At 44.2% G+C, this 21,188-nt stretch overlaps 2 protein-coding genes across 2 annotated transcripts; one reads left to right on the top strand and one right to left on the bottom strand.

Annotated features, from left to right (window-relative positions):
• The first annotated feature begins 80 nt into the window (after positions 1 to 80).
• tmem198ab (transmembrane protein 198ab) lies at positions 81 to 14,067 on the top strand. The gene is made up of 5 exons (XM_084574893.1): positions 81 to 658; positions 10,924 to 11,190; positions 11,287 to 11,868; positions 11,959 to 12,155; positions 12,378 to 14,067. The coding sequence occupies exons 2-5, from the start codon at positions 11,034 to 11,036 to the stop codon at positions 12,528 to 12,530; spliced, it is 1,089 nt and encodes a 362-aa protein (XP_084431019.1). The 5' UTR covers positions 81 to 658; positions 10,924 to 11,033; the 3' UTR covers positions 12,531 to 14,067.
• Positions 14,068 to 14,621: 554 nt separating this feature from the next.
• Positions 14,622 to 20,797, bottom strand: desmb (desmin b; the record flags this gene model as incomplete). The annotated part of the gene is made up of 9 exons (XM_084574646.1): positions 14,622 to 15,383; positions 16,296 to 16,384; positions 16,583 to 16,626; positions 16,728 to 16,948; positions 17,040 to 17,165; positions 17,282 to 17,443; positions 18,138 to 18,233; positions 18,370 to 18,430; positions 20,223 to 20,797. 9 exons carry the CDS (start codon positions 20,795 to 20,797, stop codon positions 15,342 to 15,344), a joined length of 1,416 nt encoding a protein of 471 aa, XP_084430772.1. The 3' UTR covers positions 14,622 to 15,341.
• Between the last annotated feature and the right edge of the window lie 391 nt (positions 20,798 to 21,188).

The raw sequence follows: 21,188 nt of genomic DNA, 5'->3' as shown, positions 1-21,188 counted from the left end.
AAGTGAGATCCATTAATCTGTTGTTAATCCCCTAAAAATAAAAATAAAAAGTAATCTGTAAATTAGCTACCGTTGGTGAATGTAGTGCTGTTAAATAATCACACATAGACTAAAGACAGAACAGACAATTCCTTGAAAGTAATAAATAACGAGCATTTCTGAACGGAAATTCTTCCATGACACCTCTGGATGCATTTGAAGTCTCTTCCTCTAGGAGGCGCTGCGGAATGTCCTACCTTTTAATTCTAATCAGTATAACCATGCAGGCTTTGACAGGTCCGGACTCGTCATTTTTTGCAGCGGAGGCCAGGACGCACCGCGCTAATGTGAGAGGCTCCATCCATCCAGACTACAGGCAGGATGATTAAACAGCTTATTTTAATTTGACCCGCACAGCTCTCCTTTACAGCCGGGATGTAACTCGGGTTATTCTTTTATTGTCAGCCTGCTTTCTGTGTCATATTTCATCATGGATGACTAGTCAGGGCGCGGATCCACCGCCTTGCAGGCTGCCGGAGGGAGAGGGAGCTCCACGCCGACAGGAATACACAGAGATCGGGGATGAAAGCTTTGGAAATAGTCGGTGTTTTGGGCTCAGGAGGCTCCTTTTGCCGTCGTGTGAACGCAGGCGACGCGCGTCAACCTGTCGGGGATGATGGTGAGTGACCGATTAGCGCGCACGGTGCGCCTCATGTGTCTCAAACACCTGCTGTCAAACATCAGGAAAGGGGTGATTTCAGAGGAATTTGACGGAACTAGAGGCCAGGCGTCTTTAACGCAACATCATCGAGTAAAAATGCGGTTTGGTTGGGTTTTATTTGAGGTCGTCGTGCTTTGTGTGATGGATGCTGAGGTTTGGTCACGTCTGACCCGGATGGCCGCATCAGGGTCGATGATTCGGTCACAGCCAATTGTTTCTCATTACAGCAGCTGGATGGATGGTGTGTTGGTCTGTTACATGTAGACTAGTGGTGGAGTTTGTGCTTTCCCAGGGCTCCCTGAAGGGGTCTGAAACAAATCCAGGGCCAGTTTTAACCTCACAGTGTCCATTCAAGATGAAATCTGTTAAAATCTTGGATTAAAATGCAAATAATTGGCAGCTACTCAACATTATTCCAGTTCCCTCATGTGATCTGTGAGGATCCTTTGTCTTTTCAGCCTTATGTAAAAGTATTTTGTATTGGAGATCCTCTATCAATATATTGGTGTTGACTTCTTTCGAAGCATTACATGTGAGCTGAAAAGTGAGTGGATCCCCTTCCCTTCATCATTGGTACTTGTAAACTTCCAGGTTTCCTCAGAAGATCTGGATATTAGACATAGCTAAAACCCTCAGTAGGTTTTGGTGTTGTGGTGCAGTCTGTAGAGGTCCCTTTGTTTTTTCCTTGCAAATATAAAATGCAGAAACCACAAAATAATTCGTACTGGAAAACTGAACCTGTGAGTGTGATTGAAAGGCAGCATTTGGTCGTCAGACAGGACTTGTTTCTTTCTTGAGTTGCCATTTTGAAATGTACACTCAGCAGTTGTTCAGAGAGAGATCCGTCTGCACCCTGAGGAGGAACGAATAACCCAGAATGCATTGCAGCCACAAGTCAAGTTGAATTCTGATTACAGCAGCTTGTTTTTTGTTTTTTTTTAACCTGCCTGAAAAACTCTCATACTGACTTTGTGCTCCCTGGAGGTCACTGAAAAGCATTCTGGGAAATGTAGGTCATTGCTAACTGAAGCAGTGTAGGTCATTGCGAAAGGAAAGTGTAACAAAAAAAAATATCCTCTGATGTGTTTTGAGTTTTGCAGACTGAACTTATGAAGCGGTGAGAGGATGTGAGACACTCAGAGCTTCTGTCTGATAAAAACCCTGCAGACCCTGAGTCGGTTCTTTGTGTATTCACCGTGTGTCAGGCTGCCGTCTTATCGGTGCAGTCAGGCGGCACGGCTCGGGCTCTGCAGCCCGCTGGGGGAATAAAAATGCCACAACACGTCACTTCAGATCCACTAGTGGGTCAACATCTCTGGCGTGGTGCTGCTCACATCCTTCCTCTGTTCCCCCCCTCCTCCTCCTCACCCCCTCTTTTCGGTGTGATGTGAAAAAGACTGAGTTTGTTCTGTGTGTAGTGTTCGGTCACAAGCTGCTCTGCAGGTCCAGCTCCAGATAGATGCTGCCTCCTACTGAATCATTGTTTTTACAGTTGGCCAAAGAACGTAAGATAGCTAAAACCAAAAACATCAGCCCTCAAGAAAACATTAAAGTCAGTATTTTCTTATTCTGTTTAATGTCTAAAGAGGTTCAACTGGTTGTTCTCTTGTGTTGCATTCGTTGTATTTCCTGCCGGCTTCAGCTGCAACACAAGTCTGAGAAGCTGCAGGAAAAGCATTGTGTTCATGTCAGAGTTTCCCTTAGGGTCCAGCAGAGATGATAGGTGAACCAGCTCCAGCTAATTAGTGTACGGTGTCAGTGAGTGGAGACCTGCAGGCTGCTGAGCACCAGATGTTTGTTTGGAGAGTCGGAGCTTGTTGTTGGAGCTGACAGGTGACGAGAGGCCGACTGGGCAGTCCAAGAAATCTGTGGAAGGCTGCAGCTCGCTCCTGCTTCTGGTTTTACTGGAAACAAATCACCTTACATCACTGAAATGCTGCTTTTACCCTTTTTAGTTGCTTTATTGATCGTCATTTCACAAAAAATTCAAGAGTCGTTCAATTCATTTAGGTTATTCAGCACACAAAACTATCATTGTGCACTTTTTATCCCTTCAACAAGACATCTGACACCCTCACATATTAATCTCTCAAGTCTTTTATACTCAGCATATATCCTAAAATTGCAAAATCTGATTTCATTCTGGGGCGAAAGGCTGCCAGCGATCATTATCTTCATTACAGACTGGTCTATTGATTATTTCTTTTGACATCAGTTCCCAAAGAGACGTCTAATTTTGTTCAACCATGAGTTTCTAATCCAAAGATATTTAATTTTCAATAATATGTAACAGAAAAATGAAGAAATGATCCCGTTAGAGAAGCAGGAGGCACATCTTCGAGATAAGGTGTGATCTCCTCAGGCTCTTCTCATCTTGTCACTGCAGCTTCAGGTGGAAATAAAAGCTTTTTAAAATGTATATCAGCAGACTGAGATTCAAGAGAAAAATTAAAAACACAGTTCACAAACGCGTTCTGCTTCCCCGTGCTTCATTAATCTGTGTATGTGAAGTGGTGAAGCAGGAAATAATTGGGTTGGTGTCAGCTGATGGCTGCTGCTCCTCTGGTTTGAAACCCTGCGAGCGTTATCGACTGCTCCATCGACGTGCCGCGATCACACTGTTATTAGAGCTGGCGTGCAAGGGTGAGCAGAGAGGATCATGGGTTATTTCTGCACGTGTGTGTAATTAAGGTTGTTGCAGACACTGATCACCGTCATGTGGAAGATCAGAATAAGAATAATTCATGCACATTTAAACAGCGGCACTTTAAAGATGGAGCTGATTTGTTTTGAGGTTTTGCTGCAATAATGATGATGGATTGGTTGGTGTTTGCAGCCAGAGTCTTATTCATTATCAAAAAGCTTTATCTCATTCATGAACAGCACAAATTTCTCGTTCACAAGCATCATATGCCTTCCTGTAAAACTTCACAGATTTCCCGACATCACACCTCAAAGCAGACATATTGAGGTGTTTTTCTCCAGCTACTGTGTTGATGCGCCAACACTCAAGGTCCTAAGTGCCGCTGTACATCTGTGTTTAGTTCCTTCTCCATGGGAACAACAGCAGGTCGAAGCAGCTACTTCGGGGCTCCGGTGGACAAGAAACGAGGAGATGGATGTGACAGTTTAGCTCAAATGAAGCTGTTCTGTTCTTGGAAGTGCACAAACATTCTGCTGCAGGTTGGATGTCGACCAAACAGCTACAGATGGGAACGACTCAGGTTTAAAAGAAAAACCCTCAAATTCTCTCTTGTGCATTTCCTGCCTCTCATTAGAGCTGCCACAGTTAATGAATTAGTTGGGCAACAGAAGAATGGTGTCATTTATTTTAATCATTTAAGTCTTTCTCTTTCTTTTCTATCATTGTTAGGATTACCTTGATGTAGCCTGATCTGTGTTCTTGGAGCTTTTTCTTCAGTTTTTAACCTTTGAATAATTCGTCAAGCTGTGTGTCATGGCCTCCCACAAACAGTCAAATGTGGACAAAGACCTAAGTGTCATCCTCCACCTCCTCCTCCTCCTCCTCCTCCTCCTCCTCTTCCTCCTCCTTCCTCACTGAGTCCCCATCAGCAAATTCTCCACAATTTGCCCAATCAGAAGAAATAACAGCATCCACACGTGGCTTTACAAGTGGAGCAGCTCATTCACTCCCCGCCTTATGTAACCTGCTCAGTGAGTGTCTGAGGAGGTGTGAGAACGCCTCGGCCTCTTGGCGCTGGTTGCGTCTAATCCTTACAGAGTCGTGCCGGTGTGTGCTGCAAATAATATTCATCCGAACGAGTCACGTAATGTTGTTCTTGTGAGATGTGAGTCACCTTCTTCCTGCTGAGATCTTAACGTCTTGGTGAAGTTTTATGTTCGGTATTGACCGTCATTCAGATCAGAACACAAAATCTGGTTATGTTTTTGTTTTGTTTTTTTTGTCCGTCCAGAGTTTCAGAAGTTTATCCAACCCTCTTTGTCCTCGTGTCAGTGTTTCTGACTCAGACATGTGATGCCATGATGATGATGATGCCACGTCCTCCCCTGCACACGGTCACGTTTCCACAGCAACGCCAGCCAGTATTGATTAACATGTGCAGAGGCACAGTGGTTGGCGTGCCAGGTTATCGGCAGGACAATTGACGACAACAGCCTCTCTCTCTCTCCGTCTCTCTTTGTGTCTCTCTCCCGGAAGCTGACATGTATAGTGGTGACACACTTGGTCCTCCGCTGCGAGCGGTGGGACGCTGGCAGCTGAGCTCATCATGAACAGGCCGATTTTTGGCAGCTCACTCACCATCCTGTTACCTTGGACAGCTCATGAGTAACACTGTGAGACAGAGAGGAGTCTGTCCGCATCATGTGTTCGTTTCTCATTAAACTGCCGGCATTCAGACGCGATGGAGAGGGAAGTTTTGGATGAGGACTTGTTGCTGCCTCGGTCAGACTGTCAGATATCTCAGGTCAGTGATGGAGAGATGTTTAACCTTATCGGTCAAACTGCGCTGCTCTGGATGTAGGGTCAGTCGGTTTCAGCTTTTAGTGACACTGTGCTGAGATTATTTGACCTCATTTACATTATTTTATGGGCTACATTTGTTTTAAACTACTTTACTTGTTGATATCACAAAATCAATGAAGACTAAACAACTTATTGTGGATAAAATCAAATATTTCTCAAACAGATAAATGGAACTGATGCTTTCTTTTTGTGCATTTGACTCATTTGCAATTTGCTCTCGGTTAACTGTCAGCATTTAATGAGCTAAAGGATTCAATTTTTGTGAATGTGAGCCGTTTTTGCTTCATGCTGCACCTGGTCAGAGGCTCTTCTGAACACACTTGCGTGTCTGTTTTTCTTGTTTTGAATCATGGGAGTCGTTGCCAATGCAAAGTGATTTGGAAAGGAGCTGAAGTGCAGTGAGTAATGCATTATGAGGCTGTTACGTAACACAACATGGTGGGAAGGCCACTGGTGTTTTTTGTCCTTCTTTTTTTTTTTACCCTCATCCCTTCATTCCTTTCATTCATTCCATCACTTGCTCTTTGTTGGAAATTCCAGTTTTCTCCCGGGGTTTGATAGCACGTTTTTTCCTTCAAATATCCCACGTCGCACTTGTTTCATTGACTCCAGTCCACTGTTTGTTTACAGACATTCACACATTTGCCCTCAGTGTTTGTTTGTAGCGTAACAGTTTTGAGAAATAACTTTTTTGGCCGTGCAGCTGATGAATTATGGCTCTGAGAGGACCTCATCTTTTCATCACTACATCTCTGTCTCAGCACATACACCTTATCTGGAAACAGTATCTGTTATTGTTGGCGTAGGGTAGGAATAAAATATGATGTAAACTTGATAAAAGTTTTTTAGTTTTGGGGTGGAATGCTGCACATGATTTGGATTTCTGTTTGGAAATAAGCCTTAAACACAGATTCGGGTGTATTGAAGTAAACTAAGGGCTGCTTATGTCCATCCATCTTGCACCTCTCAGAGCTTTGTTCAGTTTTTATCATGCCTTGCTGTCCAGGTTTGTAACTTTTGGCATTAGCGTATCTGTTTAATACATTATCAGTGTCTAATGGCAGGAATTTGGAGCAACATATTTTTGGCACAGCTGGACCTTCACGCAGCAGCCGGTCTACAAACACTTGTTCATACTTGTTCTGCTGTTCCTCGCCGTCATCAGGGTTTTGGCGTCAGTCACGACCGTGACACACTCGGCCACGTTGCTTCTTGTCATTTTTGTGTTGGTGGAATCTGTTGCGTGACACATCGGCAGCTGGGACAGTTTGTCTTTTGCCGTTGGTCTTTTTTTGAAGTTTTTGAACTCTGCAGAATTGTTGTTTTCAGTTTCAGCACTAAGTGATAATATGTCTTTCAATGAGGAACTAACTTTGCTGCTATGGTTTTAACAGCCAATACCATTTCCTTTTCGTATCGTTGGCTAATCTCATTTATTGGTGAGCTGTAAAAAAAAAAGTGTGATTGCTTGAAAAATGCCTGAAACTTGGCTAAATTCAATGCAAACGTGTTTTTCTGTCACCATCCCCAAGAGTCTAGTGTTTGAAGATACAGTCGATATTAATACCATAGGGCAACTACGGCTAAACATAGTAAAGAGACATTGGCTCATGAGGTCACTGAGGCTGAAGCATGTTCAGTTCAGTAGAAGAGCATCATCCTGCGTCGAGCTGTCTGACTCTCCGACTGGGAACAGGAGGCCTCCCCTGGGGCGGATTAACAAAGCTGTGTGGTTCAGTCAATGCACACAAACACACACACTGTTGACGTGTGTGTGTGTGTGTTTTCCGCTGTCTTAAAATCTCACAAGAAACAATTTGGAAGCATAAAAAAAGAAAGCTTCTTTCATCACTCTTTACCTCTGCAGACGTTTATCTCTCTGGCTCATTAAGATGCATGCATGCGTGCATAGTGAATCACGTCTCCTGCGTACTTAACGCAGTGAAGACAAAAATCTGTTTACAGAAGCAGAAAGCACTTTTATTGAAGTGCAGGTAAGATGCATTTTACGGTGCTGTGTTCCCCATTCCAAAAGCGGCGGCTTCCTTGATCGCGATTTTTGAAAATGAGTTGCTGGCCCCTTCACCTTCTGCCACGTAGCCAAGATGGCGACCACTGTGGTTGAGCAGACTTAACTATAAAATGATTCTTAACTGTTATCCTTTGATAGACTCATCTGAGTAATATTCTCAGTAAAATAATCTAAAATATTATATTTATCCTCCTTCGTTTGGTTGGTGTAGTTTATATTTGTTGCCTACCATGAGAAGTATCTCCACCTCCCAATGTGATAAAGTCTGCAGTCTCACATATATTGATTTATAACTGACACTGTGGTCTGTGTACTGAAAACAAAAGGACAAGTCTGACATGAACTGACATTATATTCTATAAAATATTCAGACAGGGACAAGACCCCCTATGCAAAAGCAACAAGCGATGACCCAGAAGCATAATTCTCCATAAGGAGCTGAGCTGAAGCATAAATGCAGTGGCATGCAGATCTCAGGAAGTATAAATAGACCCCGTTTTCTTTATTCATGAAGAGGCTTCGTCTTTAGCCGCCGTCATCGAGTTCAGACGGATGATGTCAGTGTGTCTGGATCTTACTGACAGATCCAGAGACACTTTTCTTTGTTGTTTGGCACTTCATTTCATTTCATTCCATGCGTGCTATGCCTTTTATGGATGAAGTTATTGTCAGAGAGGTGACAGGAGGGGAAAGATAGATATAGGAACAGCTTGAAAAGACAATTGAAAACGCTGCTCAGAAATCATAACACACCACACGTTTAATTTTCCACAACGTAAACGGGTTAAATTAACTTCCTGTGCCTTGTACAAGTTTACACCAACTGTCTCAGTGGAGGAAATAAAGTGCACTACCTCAGGTAGCACCTGAATGTCCGTCTTAATAATGATTATTGATAACTACCCTCTCGTAGTTATGACATATAGTTTCCTCTTTTTTTTCCTTTGGTGAAAGCAATGTGCTTCTGTGTTTCCATGCGTTTATCTGTCAGTTAAACCTTTGTTGTCCTTTCCACCGAAAACTGAATCATTTAGAAATGATTGCAAAAACTTACTTTTTATTCCCCAGATTGAAGTCGAACCCCCAGAATGTGACTGTAAATAAATAGATGTCAACACAGCATGAGTAATACAAGGACACAGCCTCTGACTTACATTCATAGATAGAGAACAGACGTGGCCACTGATTGGCTCTCACACTGTTGCTATGGGAGTTTAAGCTACTCTGCCATTGGTCAGTCTTCAGATCAGGATCTACCGCCGGCTGTCTGTCAGCATCCCACCGTCGTCAAGGCAACAGACAGGAAGCAGGGCGGGAGGAAGAGGGCCTGTGTTTTTGCACATCGTCATTTAATTTCCCCCCGTGTTTTTATTTTTATTTTTATTTTTTCCAGAGGATAATCCGTCAGCGAACATAAAAACTGCACGTTTTTATCTGCAGCACAAAATGGCTTAATGCTCACACACACACTCACACACACACACAGGGTCACTGGGTAGCAACCTGCTAATCCTCCATCAAAAGATGATTATTAATATTCCATGTCTGGACGCAAACGGGGGATAAAAGCCTGTGTATGTGAGTTTACTGAGGATGTGTAGCTATGTGCGTTTGAGTATTGATAATAGTGAGAGTTTATATGTGTGTAAAGTAATTTTTGCGGATTTATTGCATATTTATTCAGTAGCAGGTATTTATTCAGATACCTGCATTGCTGTAGCGGACGTTGTCTGAGCTTGTCCGGCAGGCTCAGGGTATATGTCGGCTTGACGCTGGCTTGCAGCTGCATCAGTCCAGCCCCTTTTTTTTTAAACCTCCTTCCCTGCAGAAAAATTAGATGGATGACATGTTCATGTTCACCTGCTCTGCTCCCTGTCTCACAGCATTAAGTAGAAAACCACCAATTTAATGCAACATAAAGAACCTACTGGGATCAATTCAAAAAAATGAAACTGCAATTAGCTTTTGGCATTGTTGCTTTGATATTTAATGAGCAAGTTAATTAGCCATGCAACTACAAATCTGAAATAGTGGTTTAATACACACCAGGTGTGGTCCATATATTTGAGAGAGATACGCTAATTTTCATTGTCATGCAGAAAAGTTTACTCTGCCCTTTGAGAAGCTAAACCCCAGAGAGGTATGAGGTCAAACGCGGAGCAGCTACAAGACATATTAAGGTTTAATACCAAGCTTAACTCTTGAGCACTTTGGCAGCAGTTTTTATGTGCCCATTCATGACCCTCGGGGAGGTAATTAAGTATGAGTGATAAATGGGTAGAAAAGAAGGAGTGGCATCCAAGTCAGGGGAACAACAACAAAGAGATGAAGGGAGAAAAAAAAGATGAGGAGATGACGTAAGACATTAAATGAGGTGAGAGGAGTCAGGGATGGCAAGGGGAGCTCATGAATATCCCAGAGAAGATCCCCAGACATGAGTTGCATAAGCACCTCTGACCCAGAAACCTTCTGCAGTTGGACTGAAGTCACCCCGAGATGGAGAGAACAAAAGGAGAGGAGGAGAGAGGAGGAGGTGTGGGAAGAATGCTACCTCTTTCTGTCCTTAGTTTTAAATTCCAATGCAAGTGTTAATGGAGAATAAAAGTTCTCATCCAGGAGCATGTTTGTCTATTAGACTGCACAGCATATTAGTTTGGAGGGTGTACTGAGTAAAACAGACTAATGAAAGGTCAAACAGGATGTGGAGGAAGACAGCGAGGACGGGGAGAAATTTGAATAATGAATGCAGCAGGAAACGGGGTGAAAGACGAGTTGTAGCAAGAAGTCTGGAACGGCTGCAGGTTGCTGTCAGGTGTATGCAGACAGGTACTAAGGAACACAGAAAAAAATAAATAAATAAGGGCAAGCACAAAGAGGGAGAAGGTCGAGGCAAGTTCATCAAGTCCTTTAAACTAAGACTGGAGTATGGATAAGGCTGCCGAAAAGAAAAGGAAGAGAAGGCTGGGTGCAGTGAAAGCTGATTCAGTTAAGGGACGAGAGACACGGTTTATAATTCCTATCAAACATCTACAGTCATAAAAACATGGTACGGTGTTAGTCGCTTGTGAGAGATCTTTGAAAATGTGACATTTGCCAAGTTTTAGTTAGAATTATTTTCATCCTCCATGTTTCTACTGTACTCCAACTTGCGTGCCAAACTGTCTGGGAAATGATTTTTCCGATTGTTCCAACGTCACATGAAGGCACAATAAGAAAAGAGCTCTGCTAATACATCACTCTGAACAATGAAACACCACAAAGACTTTACGTGGGGAGTGAAGTCGTAATGACAAGGTGACTGATGGGAGATTTATTTCTGTATTGAATTGGCTTGGAGGACACCGGATCTCGTTGGATTCGGTGTCTCATGATCAAACACGAGGAGAGCGGGAGGCTTTAATTGCCCTTGTTCAGCCAGTTCCATCGCCCACTGTTATTTGAGCTATTATTATCCTCTGTTTCCGCCATCGGGAAAGCCAAACAGTGTGTGGTTTTGTGTAAGAGTGCGCACAAAAACAAAATCTGTTTTGTCACTGCTGCAGGTTTGAAAGCCACTTTATTAACAGGCTAACAGGGATGCTTTAGCTGCAGCTGTGACATCAAATCCTTTGGAGCATTCAAATGGTTTTTTATGTCATGTTCTCATCTTCACTTGTTGTTATTTTGTCTTTTCTCTGTGCACAGGTAAAGCCATGCACCTGGGCAGCGCTCCATAACCTCCCTTGTCCCTCGTCTCCCACCTGATCACCTCTCCTCCTCCATCTTTCCTCTCCATCTCCTCTTCCTGTTTCAACATGACGACCACCCTCGAGACCATGCTGGCTCAGCCCGACCAGGAGCTGAGCCCCGAGTGGCTGGACGGCTGCGTGGACTCTCGCGGCAGTTACAAGGTGGTTCCCTCTGTCGTCTGCTCAATGTGCTGTCTCTTCGGCATCATTTACTGCTTCTTTGGTGAGTTGGAAGTGAAATATGTGAGATCCTGTCCTTTCAGAGAGATATTTTCTTTTCTATATGAGTCACAGACTCATTGATATGTTGTTCTTTCAGGCTATCGCTGCTTCAAAGCGGTGATGTTCCTGACGGGCCTGATGTTTGGCTCCGTCGTTATCTTTATGCTCTGCTACAAGGAGCGCGTGCTGGACACCCAGCTGAGCGTGGAGGCCTCGGTGGGCATCGGTCTGGGCATCGGGACGCTCTGCGGCCTGGTCACCATGCTGGTTCGCAGTGTTGGCCTCTTCATGGTGGGCCTGCTGCTGGGCCTGCTGGTTGCCGTGGCCACACTGGTGGGCATGGAGGAGCTGTCCGACAGCCCGCCGCGCTCCGTCTGGGTGCCCCTGGGCGTGCTGCTTGGCCTGGGCATGCTGTTTGCCGTGCTCACCCTGCAGTGGCAGCGTCTCTTTACCACGCTGTCCACAGCAGTGTTCGGCGCAGCAGTCATCACGGTGGCGTTGGACTACTTCGTTGAGCTCTTTGCCCTCGTGTTGTACATGTACGAGCGGATTAAAGCGGAATCTGCAAAGCCTGTGTGCTGGCTGACATGGGTGGTGCTTGGAGTGTGGCCTGCCCTCACCCTGCTGGGTGTAGTAGTCCAGTGGAAGGTGACTGCTGAGGGATACTCCCACACCAAGGGTAAGGAAAGCTTGTTGTGATGTTTTTGTTTTTTTTGTGGTACGCGTCTCTGATTTACCCTCCTCCTCAACGACCCGCTGTCATCCACAGTAATCATCAGCCGGCAGCAGAGGAGGATGCAAGTGATGCGGATTCGTCAGCGGGATGACCGCTACCGCAACAAGAAGAAGAAGAAGCAGCACGGGTCTTCCTCCCACCATCACCAGGCCAAGCAACTCCACACAGAGCCCGCCTACCGCCGCAAGCCTAACCCCATCCGTCGCTACGACACAGACGTCCTCTCACCGGTGAGGAGCCTCAGTGACTCTGTCTGTTTGCTACCACGGAGTAAACAATCATAAACCACAACTTTTGGATGGTTTTGGTTTTAGCCTTAAAGTCTGACCTTCAATTTTAAATAAAAAAAAAATATTGATGTCCTCAAGAGGAAAGAAACTCTGTATAGTTATTTTTAACTTTACTGCTGAAGATGTCTGGATTTTTAAACCAGTCTCTCTTTTTTTTTTCAGAGCTACATCCAGAGTTTCCGAGACCGGCAGGTGCAGGGGCAGCCCTTCCCGGGACGACTGGTTGGAGGCCCCCATGCTGTTGTGGACATGGGCTACGACTGTGGCTCCACGGCGCCCCTCACTGGAGCAGCAGGGCCTTCGCTACGGGTCTGACCGCCCTCCCACCTCCCAGAGGTCTAAACACACCACTTCACCATGGAGACACATGACTCTGCAATCACTACTGCTGGGTTTAAATGCAAAGATTCTGGGTTTAAACACAACCTGGGTTTAGCCAGACACTAAAAAGATATTTAGGGCTGGTTTTACCCAAAATGCAAACACGTTTAACCCTTTAATAGTGAAACTTTGGATTATAAACCTCAGCTGTCCTCGTGACTGCCTACTGAAGCCAGTCAGTGTGGTGCAGAGGTTTGGCTGACCTCTTTTCACTGTCTTTCAAATGCACAAATACATGCATGCACTTAACACAAACACAAACCACAGCTACAACCTTAAAGGTCGACGTGGAAACCCAACGCAGCCCGCCGGAGCCAACCCCAACCCGGACGTCACCATCTCAAGACCAGCCAGATCAGGGATCACTGCAAACCTGCCTCAGGTTCTAACGCAGACACCATATGAAAAATCAAGATACAACTTTGCCCTTGTTCAGCGTGCTGTTTCTACGACTGTCCTCATTTTTCAACGAATGCTGCAGAAGCAACTAGTTCCTCAGCCTGTAGGTTCCTTAAAAGTCCAATAATGATCATCTACAAAGGGAGGTAAGGGCCCTTAAATACAAAGCGGGAATCTTTATTTAGTTTATGTGCCATCTGGACTACAAATGTCCCATTTGAAATGGGGAGAGACTTCAATAATGTTGTTTTTAAAGAGGGGAAACCCTTTGTCACCCTTGGTGCTGTACGATACACTACTTCAAGCGTCAAACTGCTCTCTGAAGGCCAGGGAATCTGTTTCAACGGGTGCCTTTCCCCTCCTCGGACTGTACGATCCAGCAACAGGAGGGGGGTTACTGGCAGATTTTCCATCAGTGGCTTGTTTTTGCATTAAATGTGAGGATTTTTCAGGGGCAGCGGATAGAGCTACAACAAGCAGGGTTTAGAGTTTTTGGAGATGAGTTGGCTGGTTGTCTTCACAGATGCCTGGATGTAAGAGGAGGATTTGCTCTTATGTAACGGCAACAAACTTATTTACACTGGCACCTCACGTGAGAGCCCACACAGCGCATATGGAAAACACAGTCCAGTGATTTAACACCATGAATTTCATCACTGCATCACATCTGTTTGCTCTCCATGAGATATTGCTTTATGTGCCATAAAGCAATGTTGTTTTATTTCATATTTCAAGACAGTGTAGAGACCCAAACTTAATTTTCGGCTTTTGTTCAGTGTCTGCATCATTTTCCATTGGGAGAAACCTTCAGGCTTTAACTCTATTCACACTGACAGACCATCGTCCTGTGTTTTCCTGACATCATCGTCCCATAATCTGACCGGTTTTAAAAGAAATCGTCTGTGCCTCCTTGAAAGCACCTTTAATGAATGGAGCCACTCTGAGGTGCCAGTGTAAATAAGGCTCACGAGTTTGAATGAACAAAGTGGACTAGTGGCCATAGCAACTTGTACTTAGACCAACTCCTTCCATGATGTGCATTGATTTTCTTTATTCGGGACAACAGTGAAAATGTGAATACTTTATTGTCTTTACCTTTTTAAAAGGAAAAGCAAACAAATGCTCGGGGAGCGGGAGGGGGGGCGTTGGGGGGTTTACGGTATGATTTTATTTGTCCGTGAGGATACAAAATGCATGATCTCCGTGTCGTCCCGAGCTCCCTCCACCCCTTCATGTGCATCAATGTGAAATTTGTACATAAGACACAGCACTTACTAACGTTTTTGATTATTTTTTTTTCCATCATTTAATTTAAACTGTTTTCTTTTATTAGGAATCTAATTTAATAGTTTGTTTTCCAGTATTTTATTGCTGATTTATTTATTTTACTTGAGCTGTTCTTTAAAGGAGAGTGCATCGTCATCACTGTAGGCCAGTAACTCCATGCTTTTTTTGAAACTGAATTATGACTGTAATTATTAAAGCATGTGTTCCTTTGGGCCTGTACACTATCGGTGTGTGTGTGTGTGTGTGTGTGAGTCGTCTTTTGAAGCAAGGACACGCAGACAACCATCAGGTGAAATGTATGAAACATAAAATCCACTTTAGTTTTATTAGCCAATAATATTAACACTGGATATTATCTCTCCTGCCACCTGGTCCCCTCTCTTCTCTATTTCTGCCTCTTTTCTACTATTTTCCTCTTCCGACCTTTCGCTTCATCTCCAGACACCTCTTAATCTCCTCCATCGTCTTTTTATCTGTCCTTTCGGTGTGCCTTAGTGGATGGGCACAAACACATACGGTGACTCTGACCTTGAGAAACTCTACAAAAGCAGCTGTGTACGTTTATAAAAAATAGAAATAAAAATGAAGAAGAAGCTGCATTTTAATGTAAATCTATCTACACACTACCTGTGGTGAAATCAGACCAGAAACCCTCAGAAATGCTTGGCTGCGGAGAAACGAGAAATTGTCTTTGACGTTTATCTTAAATCTTGGAGCAGGAACTTTATGCAGCATGGAAATATCTTATTTAGGACGCCGCCTGAAATTCTTTTTTTTTTAACCTTTTTAAATGCTAAATATTCTGCCGTCAGCATCGACACAACATTTTTGCCTGAAGAAGTTAAAGGCACTTCCACACCCTTCTTTAAACTCACATGCTGCAGTAACCTTCAAACAAAAATAGTACAGGCCAAAATGTTTGGAAAGTCTTTTTGCTGTGTTTTATTTGCCCATTGTTTTAGTTTCTAATTTTTCTTCATCCATCCAACTCAGGGAAGAACAGATGTGGGTTTCTCTTTTTTTTCAGTTTCTTCTCGTCTCCTTATCTTCTGTAGATTGTTACATGATGTCTTTCTGGTGCTGCGTCGACTCGCTGACGACCTGCGGGGCAGAAACATAATGTTCAGGACGAATCCAAAAATGCACGCAGAGAGAAATAAAGATGCTTGATTCAGATACTTTCTACAGACACAACAATCCATTGGTTCGTGAGAGATAACTGGCATATTAATCTGTAAGAACAATAACCATTGCTATTGGTCAGTTTGTGAAGTTGCAGGTGAAGTGTCGTATCTCCCAGTCCATTAAGAATATTCTTGTACCGGCTAATCTTAGTCTTTTAAAATGATTTTCTTCTTTCTTCTAATTTCGCAAACCTGACTTCCTATCGTCTGTCTCGATGAAATGATCTAGAACGTCCTTGAAACTCGTCTTGTCACGGCACGCCTGGGATGTTTGTTTTCCAGGGAGCTGCGTGTTTCCACTCGGGTGGGACAGGATATTTGGGTGGCACTCTTTGTCTGGACTAGTCACTGCATGTGTTGGTGTGTTTGCTTGAAAGAAAACGCCTTTGGATTAAAGGCATGTGACTATGTCACACGAGGACATAACTTTCCACTGCGGTTACTAATGCCAGAGTCCAAAATGAGCCATAAAATAACCTGAAATGAAAACTAGTATGTAAATCCTAGAGGAGGCCGGATGCCGACTCTGGCTTTTTAGGGCAGAACACTAAGCACTGTCCCGGTCTGAACACTGGTCAATAGAGACCATCAGGGTCACAAATGAGGGACATTAAACAAATCTATATGTGGAAAATAAAGTGGTTAAAATGCTACCTAAATGTTACCTAAGGTCATTCTGGATAAGCTAAGCCCTCTACTAGAATATTTGACTTTTAGTTTGGCTCAGTTTAGGAACTGACATCTCTAAATCTAATTTCATCACCCTGAAATAAAAACTCCACCTGTTTTCAGTCCAACATAGCTAATTTAGCTATAGAAAATGTTTCACCTCTCCGTCGCGGGTCTCAATGGTCTTGATGAGGACCGTTTTCTTTGAATGCATCTCAGAGGAGCGCTGCTGGTGTTCAGGGCTGGTCTCTGATTCAACACAGTCGGAAAATGTCAGGATTATTATCATAAGCATCATCAGTCAACGTGTGTCCCTGTAACGTTCCAGGTAAAACCAGTTCTATTATGTTTGTATTCCTTAGATTTGCACAGAATCAGGCCTTTGTGCCGGTTAAAGAACGTGCATCCTCTTGTGGTGTGTTCAGGAAACAGCAAATGTGTCCGTACCTCGGAAACTCAGGGTGGTGTAGCTTTGCACAGGCAAGGCAATCCTGCAAAGACAGAAAGGAAGAGTGGTAAGTAAAACATAAACACTGTATGAATGAACAACGTTATAATTAAAACAAGATCAGGAGCCCGTTTCAAACGTCACCTGCTCTCCTCCCCTTCCAACAGTTTCCTGTAGGTGGCGATCTCCACGTCCAGCGCCATCTTGATGTTGAGCAGGTCCTGGTACTCACGCAGGTGGCGCGCCATTTCGTCCTTCATGTTGGAGATCTCCGCCTCAAGCCGGGCGATGTTGTCCTGGAAGCCACCGGCCTCACGTCCGTGACGGTCCTCCATGTCCCTCATCTGCCTCATCAGGGACTCATTCTGGATTTGTCAGTGGGGCAAATGAAACTGAGCTCAGAGTGGACAGAGTGGACTTTGAAAATCAATACTGATGAGCATGTGTGTGACGTACAGTGCCTTTGAGTGAGTCGATCTCACAGGTGTAGGCCTGGATCTGGTGTCTGAACTCCATCGTCTCCTGTCGCGCCTGCTTCAAGGCCTCGTTGTTCTTACTCACTGCCTGGTTCAGGTCGGACACCTAGTCAAAGGTGGACAACTTTAGTTAATTTGAAGCAACATAAAAAAGGAAAAAGATCAATAAAAGACAGCCGTTGTCAGATTTTATCACTAGTAAAAGACTTCTCTCTCCCCCACCTTGGACTTGTACCAGTCCTCAGCCTCAGCGATGTTCTTGGCGGCGATGCCTTCGTACTGGGCTCTGATGTCTCGCAGTGCTGCTGTCAGGTCCGGCTTGGACATGTCCATCTGGATCTGGACCTGAGTCTCCTGCATCTGGGTCTGCAGCTCACGGATCTCCTGCAGGGAGGAAAAAGGGAGGTGAGGTCAGATGTAGCACAGGGACAGGTTTATATCATCTTATACGACTTATTATTGAAGAATGACTGAACAGGGATTTGTGCAAACCTTACACGAGGGGGAATTTAGCTTCACATGCTCTGGATTTAAGTATTAAGTATTCTTGGAGCCAGCATCTACTTTTTATTAGGCACTTTAACATCAGCTTCACTCCTCTCTGACCACCTGATATCAATACTAAGGTTGTAACCAACTCCTGTGTTATGGCATTATGTAGGAATCACCTCAGTCTCCAGGCTGGAACCACACACACACACACACACACACACACACACAAACACACACTGCTGCTGGTTCAAAGAGTAATTTTAGCCGTACATCTGCTGTGGGCCTGCTGCCAGCAGAGAAGCTTTGTGTGTTTGTGAGTGAAACTGTACACTTCCCCAATCCTCTCTTTTGTCCCCTCATACAAACACAGAGACAGATGTAACAACAGATGCTAAGAGAGAGACAGGCCAACTGCAGCGCAATGATCAAAACGTGGTGTGGATTTATCCCACATCCCGAGATTCTCTCAGATGCTCTGTGATGTATTTGAAGCATTTCCGTACTTTCAAGTAACTTCCGCTGAGCTAAGTTTTCTAGTATTTTTTAATCCTGACAACAGAGGAGAGAGCAGTAAGGAAGTGAAAACCTCTTCGTGGATCTTCTTCAGGAAGGCGATCTCCTCCTGCAGCGTCTCGATGCGTCTCTCCAGGTCCAGACGGGCCAGAGTGGCAGCGTCCACGTCCTGCAACAGTTTGGGATGTTAAGTATTCTGGTACAGTTTCTTTCTGTCATGGTTGACAGAATACTGTGCGAATCCTGCACATCTCAACTATTTCAAACATGTTTAATGTTTTATTGGCGTGCCGTGCAGGACCTACCGCTCTGAAAGCAGCCAAGTTGTTCTCTGCGTCTTCTCTCTGAAGAATCTCCTCTTGGAGTCTGAGAAAAACAAGTTGAGATGATTAATATGATGAATATTATCACTAATCCTTTCTTCCACCAGCTAAAACCTACATTTTTTTACAAATCTACCAGTTTTTTAAGGAAATTGTACAAGAAATCAGAAAATACGAGCTTGTTGTTCTCTGGTAGCTGTGGCTCTAAAGTTATCCCTGATGCTCTTGTAAACCTCCCAGCAAGCACATGCTCTTTGTAATCCTACAAAACATCTTGAAATCAAAATGCACAGAGCTTAAGGGAAGAGATAGCGGAAAAAGCCTGTCCACGGCACAGTTGATTTTATTGTACCGGCCAGAAAATATCCTCTGGACCAAATCCCTACAGCAATAATAAAAAAAAAGGACATAAATCCCAGATAAAAGCTTCATTTCTATTTAAATGAAAGCGCTTCAATTTGAGGTAAACTCACTATTTTATGTTTAAATTGAATTGCGCTGCCTGCTCTCTGAATCTTTACGAAACTGGAGCTTACACTGTAAACCAAGACTGAGAAAGAGAAAGGACAGATCACTGGAGATCCTTCAGATATGTGTGAGCTCTTTCCTCTCCTTTTATAGAAGAGGGCAGTGTAAACACGTGTGATGAGCACTAACTTTGGTCAGACTCAGGCAGTAACACACAGACACATTAGTCATCCATCACTTTTATGGTCTCAGAGAATATTTCTGATCAGAAAACCGACGCTCAGACGTAAATGTAATTATATATATATACAATAATTGTGTCATGGTGGAGAAAAAGTTGTCATGAGATTTAATTATAACCTCTGACTCTTAAAGAAAATGAAATTGTGATTGCGTAACTAAAAAAAATAAATAAATCTGCTCGGCTTAGAGCAAACTTAAATCTTGCCTTTGGTGTCGTCATAACCTTTATATTATAGTACCATCTGTAGGCTATAGTACACGGGATATACAGTTGACCTTAAAGCTGTAACAAACAGCCGTCATGTACATTCATTTTTACGTAATGCAGCTTTAGTTCTGCTGTAATGGACAAAAATGTGCCACAGAAACTTCTGGTTTGCTTTAATCTATTGCTTCGGTTTATATTTAAAGTTTGATCCTCAGCATCTCTGTAAGCATCCTTCACCCACCAGCAGTCAGAGTAAGTAGGCGAGATAGAGCTCAGCTTGGTGAAGTAAAATTCTCCTCCACGCTGCAGTGACGGTGAGTCATCTGCAATCTTCTGCCTATGAAAATATCTGTTTTCTTTTTAATCATATGATCAAAAGTTCATCAAAAAGGGGCATGCGACTCAAAACGAGATGGGTAAAACACTAAAATACTTGTATGGTCCTTTAAAAACACGACTATCTGAAGTCAGGAATTAAAAATATGTCCTGTAACTTCAACAAACAGCTGATAACGTGTCCCTCATGTCCCACACGGCCAGTTAAATCCAGCACACATGAGCCCGTGCATCATCTCACCCCTCCATTCATCCACCTCTCCGGGCACACGGTCCTTCCTCTTCATGCAGTCGGTGTGAATCAGCATCGAGTTAGTTCTCATCATGCTTGACTTATTCATGCTTCGTCAGCATTGTTTCTCATCCTCTTTACTTTCAATGTCAAACCTGTTAAAGTCAGCATTTTTTAATCTGCATTTTAATCTACAGGCACATACCTTTATTTTTGTCTTTATTTTATTTTTTATTGTTATTCGTTTCAAATTTGTCCGTAACCCAGACTCACCTTTCTGTACACGCTCACCTACACACAGCTCTTCTTAAAGAAACACACACACACACACCTTCTCGCCCCTCCCACCTGATTTTGAGTTTGTCCAGGTCTTCAGCCAGGTTGTCCCGCTCCACCTCAACGCGAGACCTCTGATTGGTCAGGATCTCTATCTGCCTCCTGAGTTCACTCATCTCCTCCTCGTAGAGGTCAGCGATGCGCGTTGGCTCACGCCCTCGCAGCCGCTCCACCTCCACCGTCAGTGCCTGATTCTGCTGCTCCAGGAAGCGGACCTTCTCGATGTAGCTGGCGAAGCGGTCGTTCAGGTGCTGCAGCTCGGCCTTCTCATTGGTCCGTGTGGTCAGGAACTCCTGGTTGAGGGCGTCCGCCAGGCTGAAGTCCAGCGTCTCGCCCATGCCGGCGTAGGAGCGCCCGACGGAGGCCCGGGAAGACGACAGGGGCTTGCCATAGTAACTGGAGGAGACGCGGTAAACCGGTGTGGAGCTGGTCCGGCTCACCTCGTAGACCCTGGAGCTGGTGTGGCCCACCCCACTGCCACCGTGGCCCAGCAGGGAGCGGTTGAGGGAGGGCGAGGCGTAGGCGCCATGACCGAAGGCGCGGCGATAGGAGGAGGCGGATTGGGCCGAGGAGCTGTAGGAGGTCATGTTGGAGGACACAGGGAGCCTGAAGAGCGCTGCAGCAGAGAGGAGCACTGAAAATGAACCTACTACCCCCAGCTATTTGTAGTTACCCCCTCCCTCACCCTTTACCCCCTCCTCCCTGTGAACTACTCTCCCTCTCTCTTTCTCCATGTTTGTCTCTCTCCGGTCTCTGTTTTATATTTTGTCTTTCTTTTCTTTGTTTTTTCTGTCACCTTCGTCTTCTCTTCCCCTTCCCTCAAACCATTCCTCATTTTTGTGTAACTCTCTAATATTTTCCCCATTATTTATACGTCAATAAACATATTTAACAATGACTACAAAGCTGAAACATAATTTATAGTGAATGCATCCTTAAATGGTGCATTTTCAGCTCATGTTTAGTCCAACTGAAGTT

Source organism: Chelon labrosus (assembly GCF_963514085.1).
Source record: "Chelon labrosus genome assembly, chromosome: 24".
Classification (NCBI taxonomy): Eukaryota; Metazoa; Chordata; class Actinopteri; order Mugiliformes; family Mugilidae; genus Chelon; species Chelon labrosus.
This window is presented reverse-complemented; position numbering and strand designations above follow the sequence as displayed.

Excerpts from the sequence above, each read along its gene's own strand:
- tmem198ab (XM_084574893.1), top strand. The coding sequence starts at position 11,034 with ATGACGACCACCCTCGAGACCATGCTGGCTCAGCCCGACCAGGAGCTG. Across the intron at positions 11,191-11,286 it reads CATCATTTACTGCTTCTTTG|GCTATCGCTGCTTCAAAGCG; the intron begins GTGAGTTGGAAG and ends TTGTTCTTTCAG. Across the intron at positions 12,156-12,377 it reads ACACAGACGTCCTCTCACCG|AGCTACATCCAGAGTTTCCG; the intron begins GTGAGGAGCCTC and ends TTTTTTTTTCAG.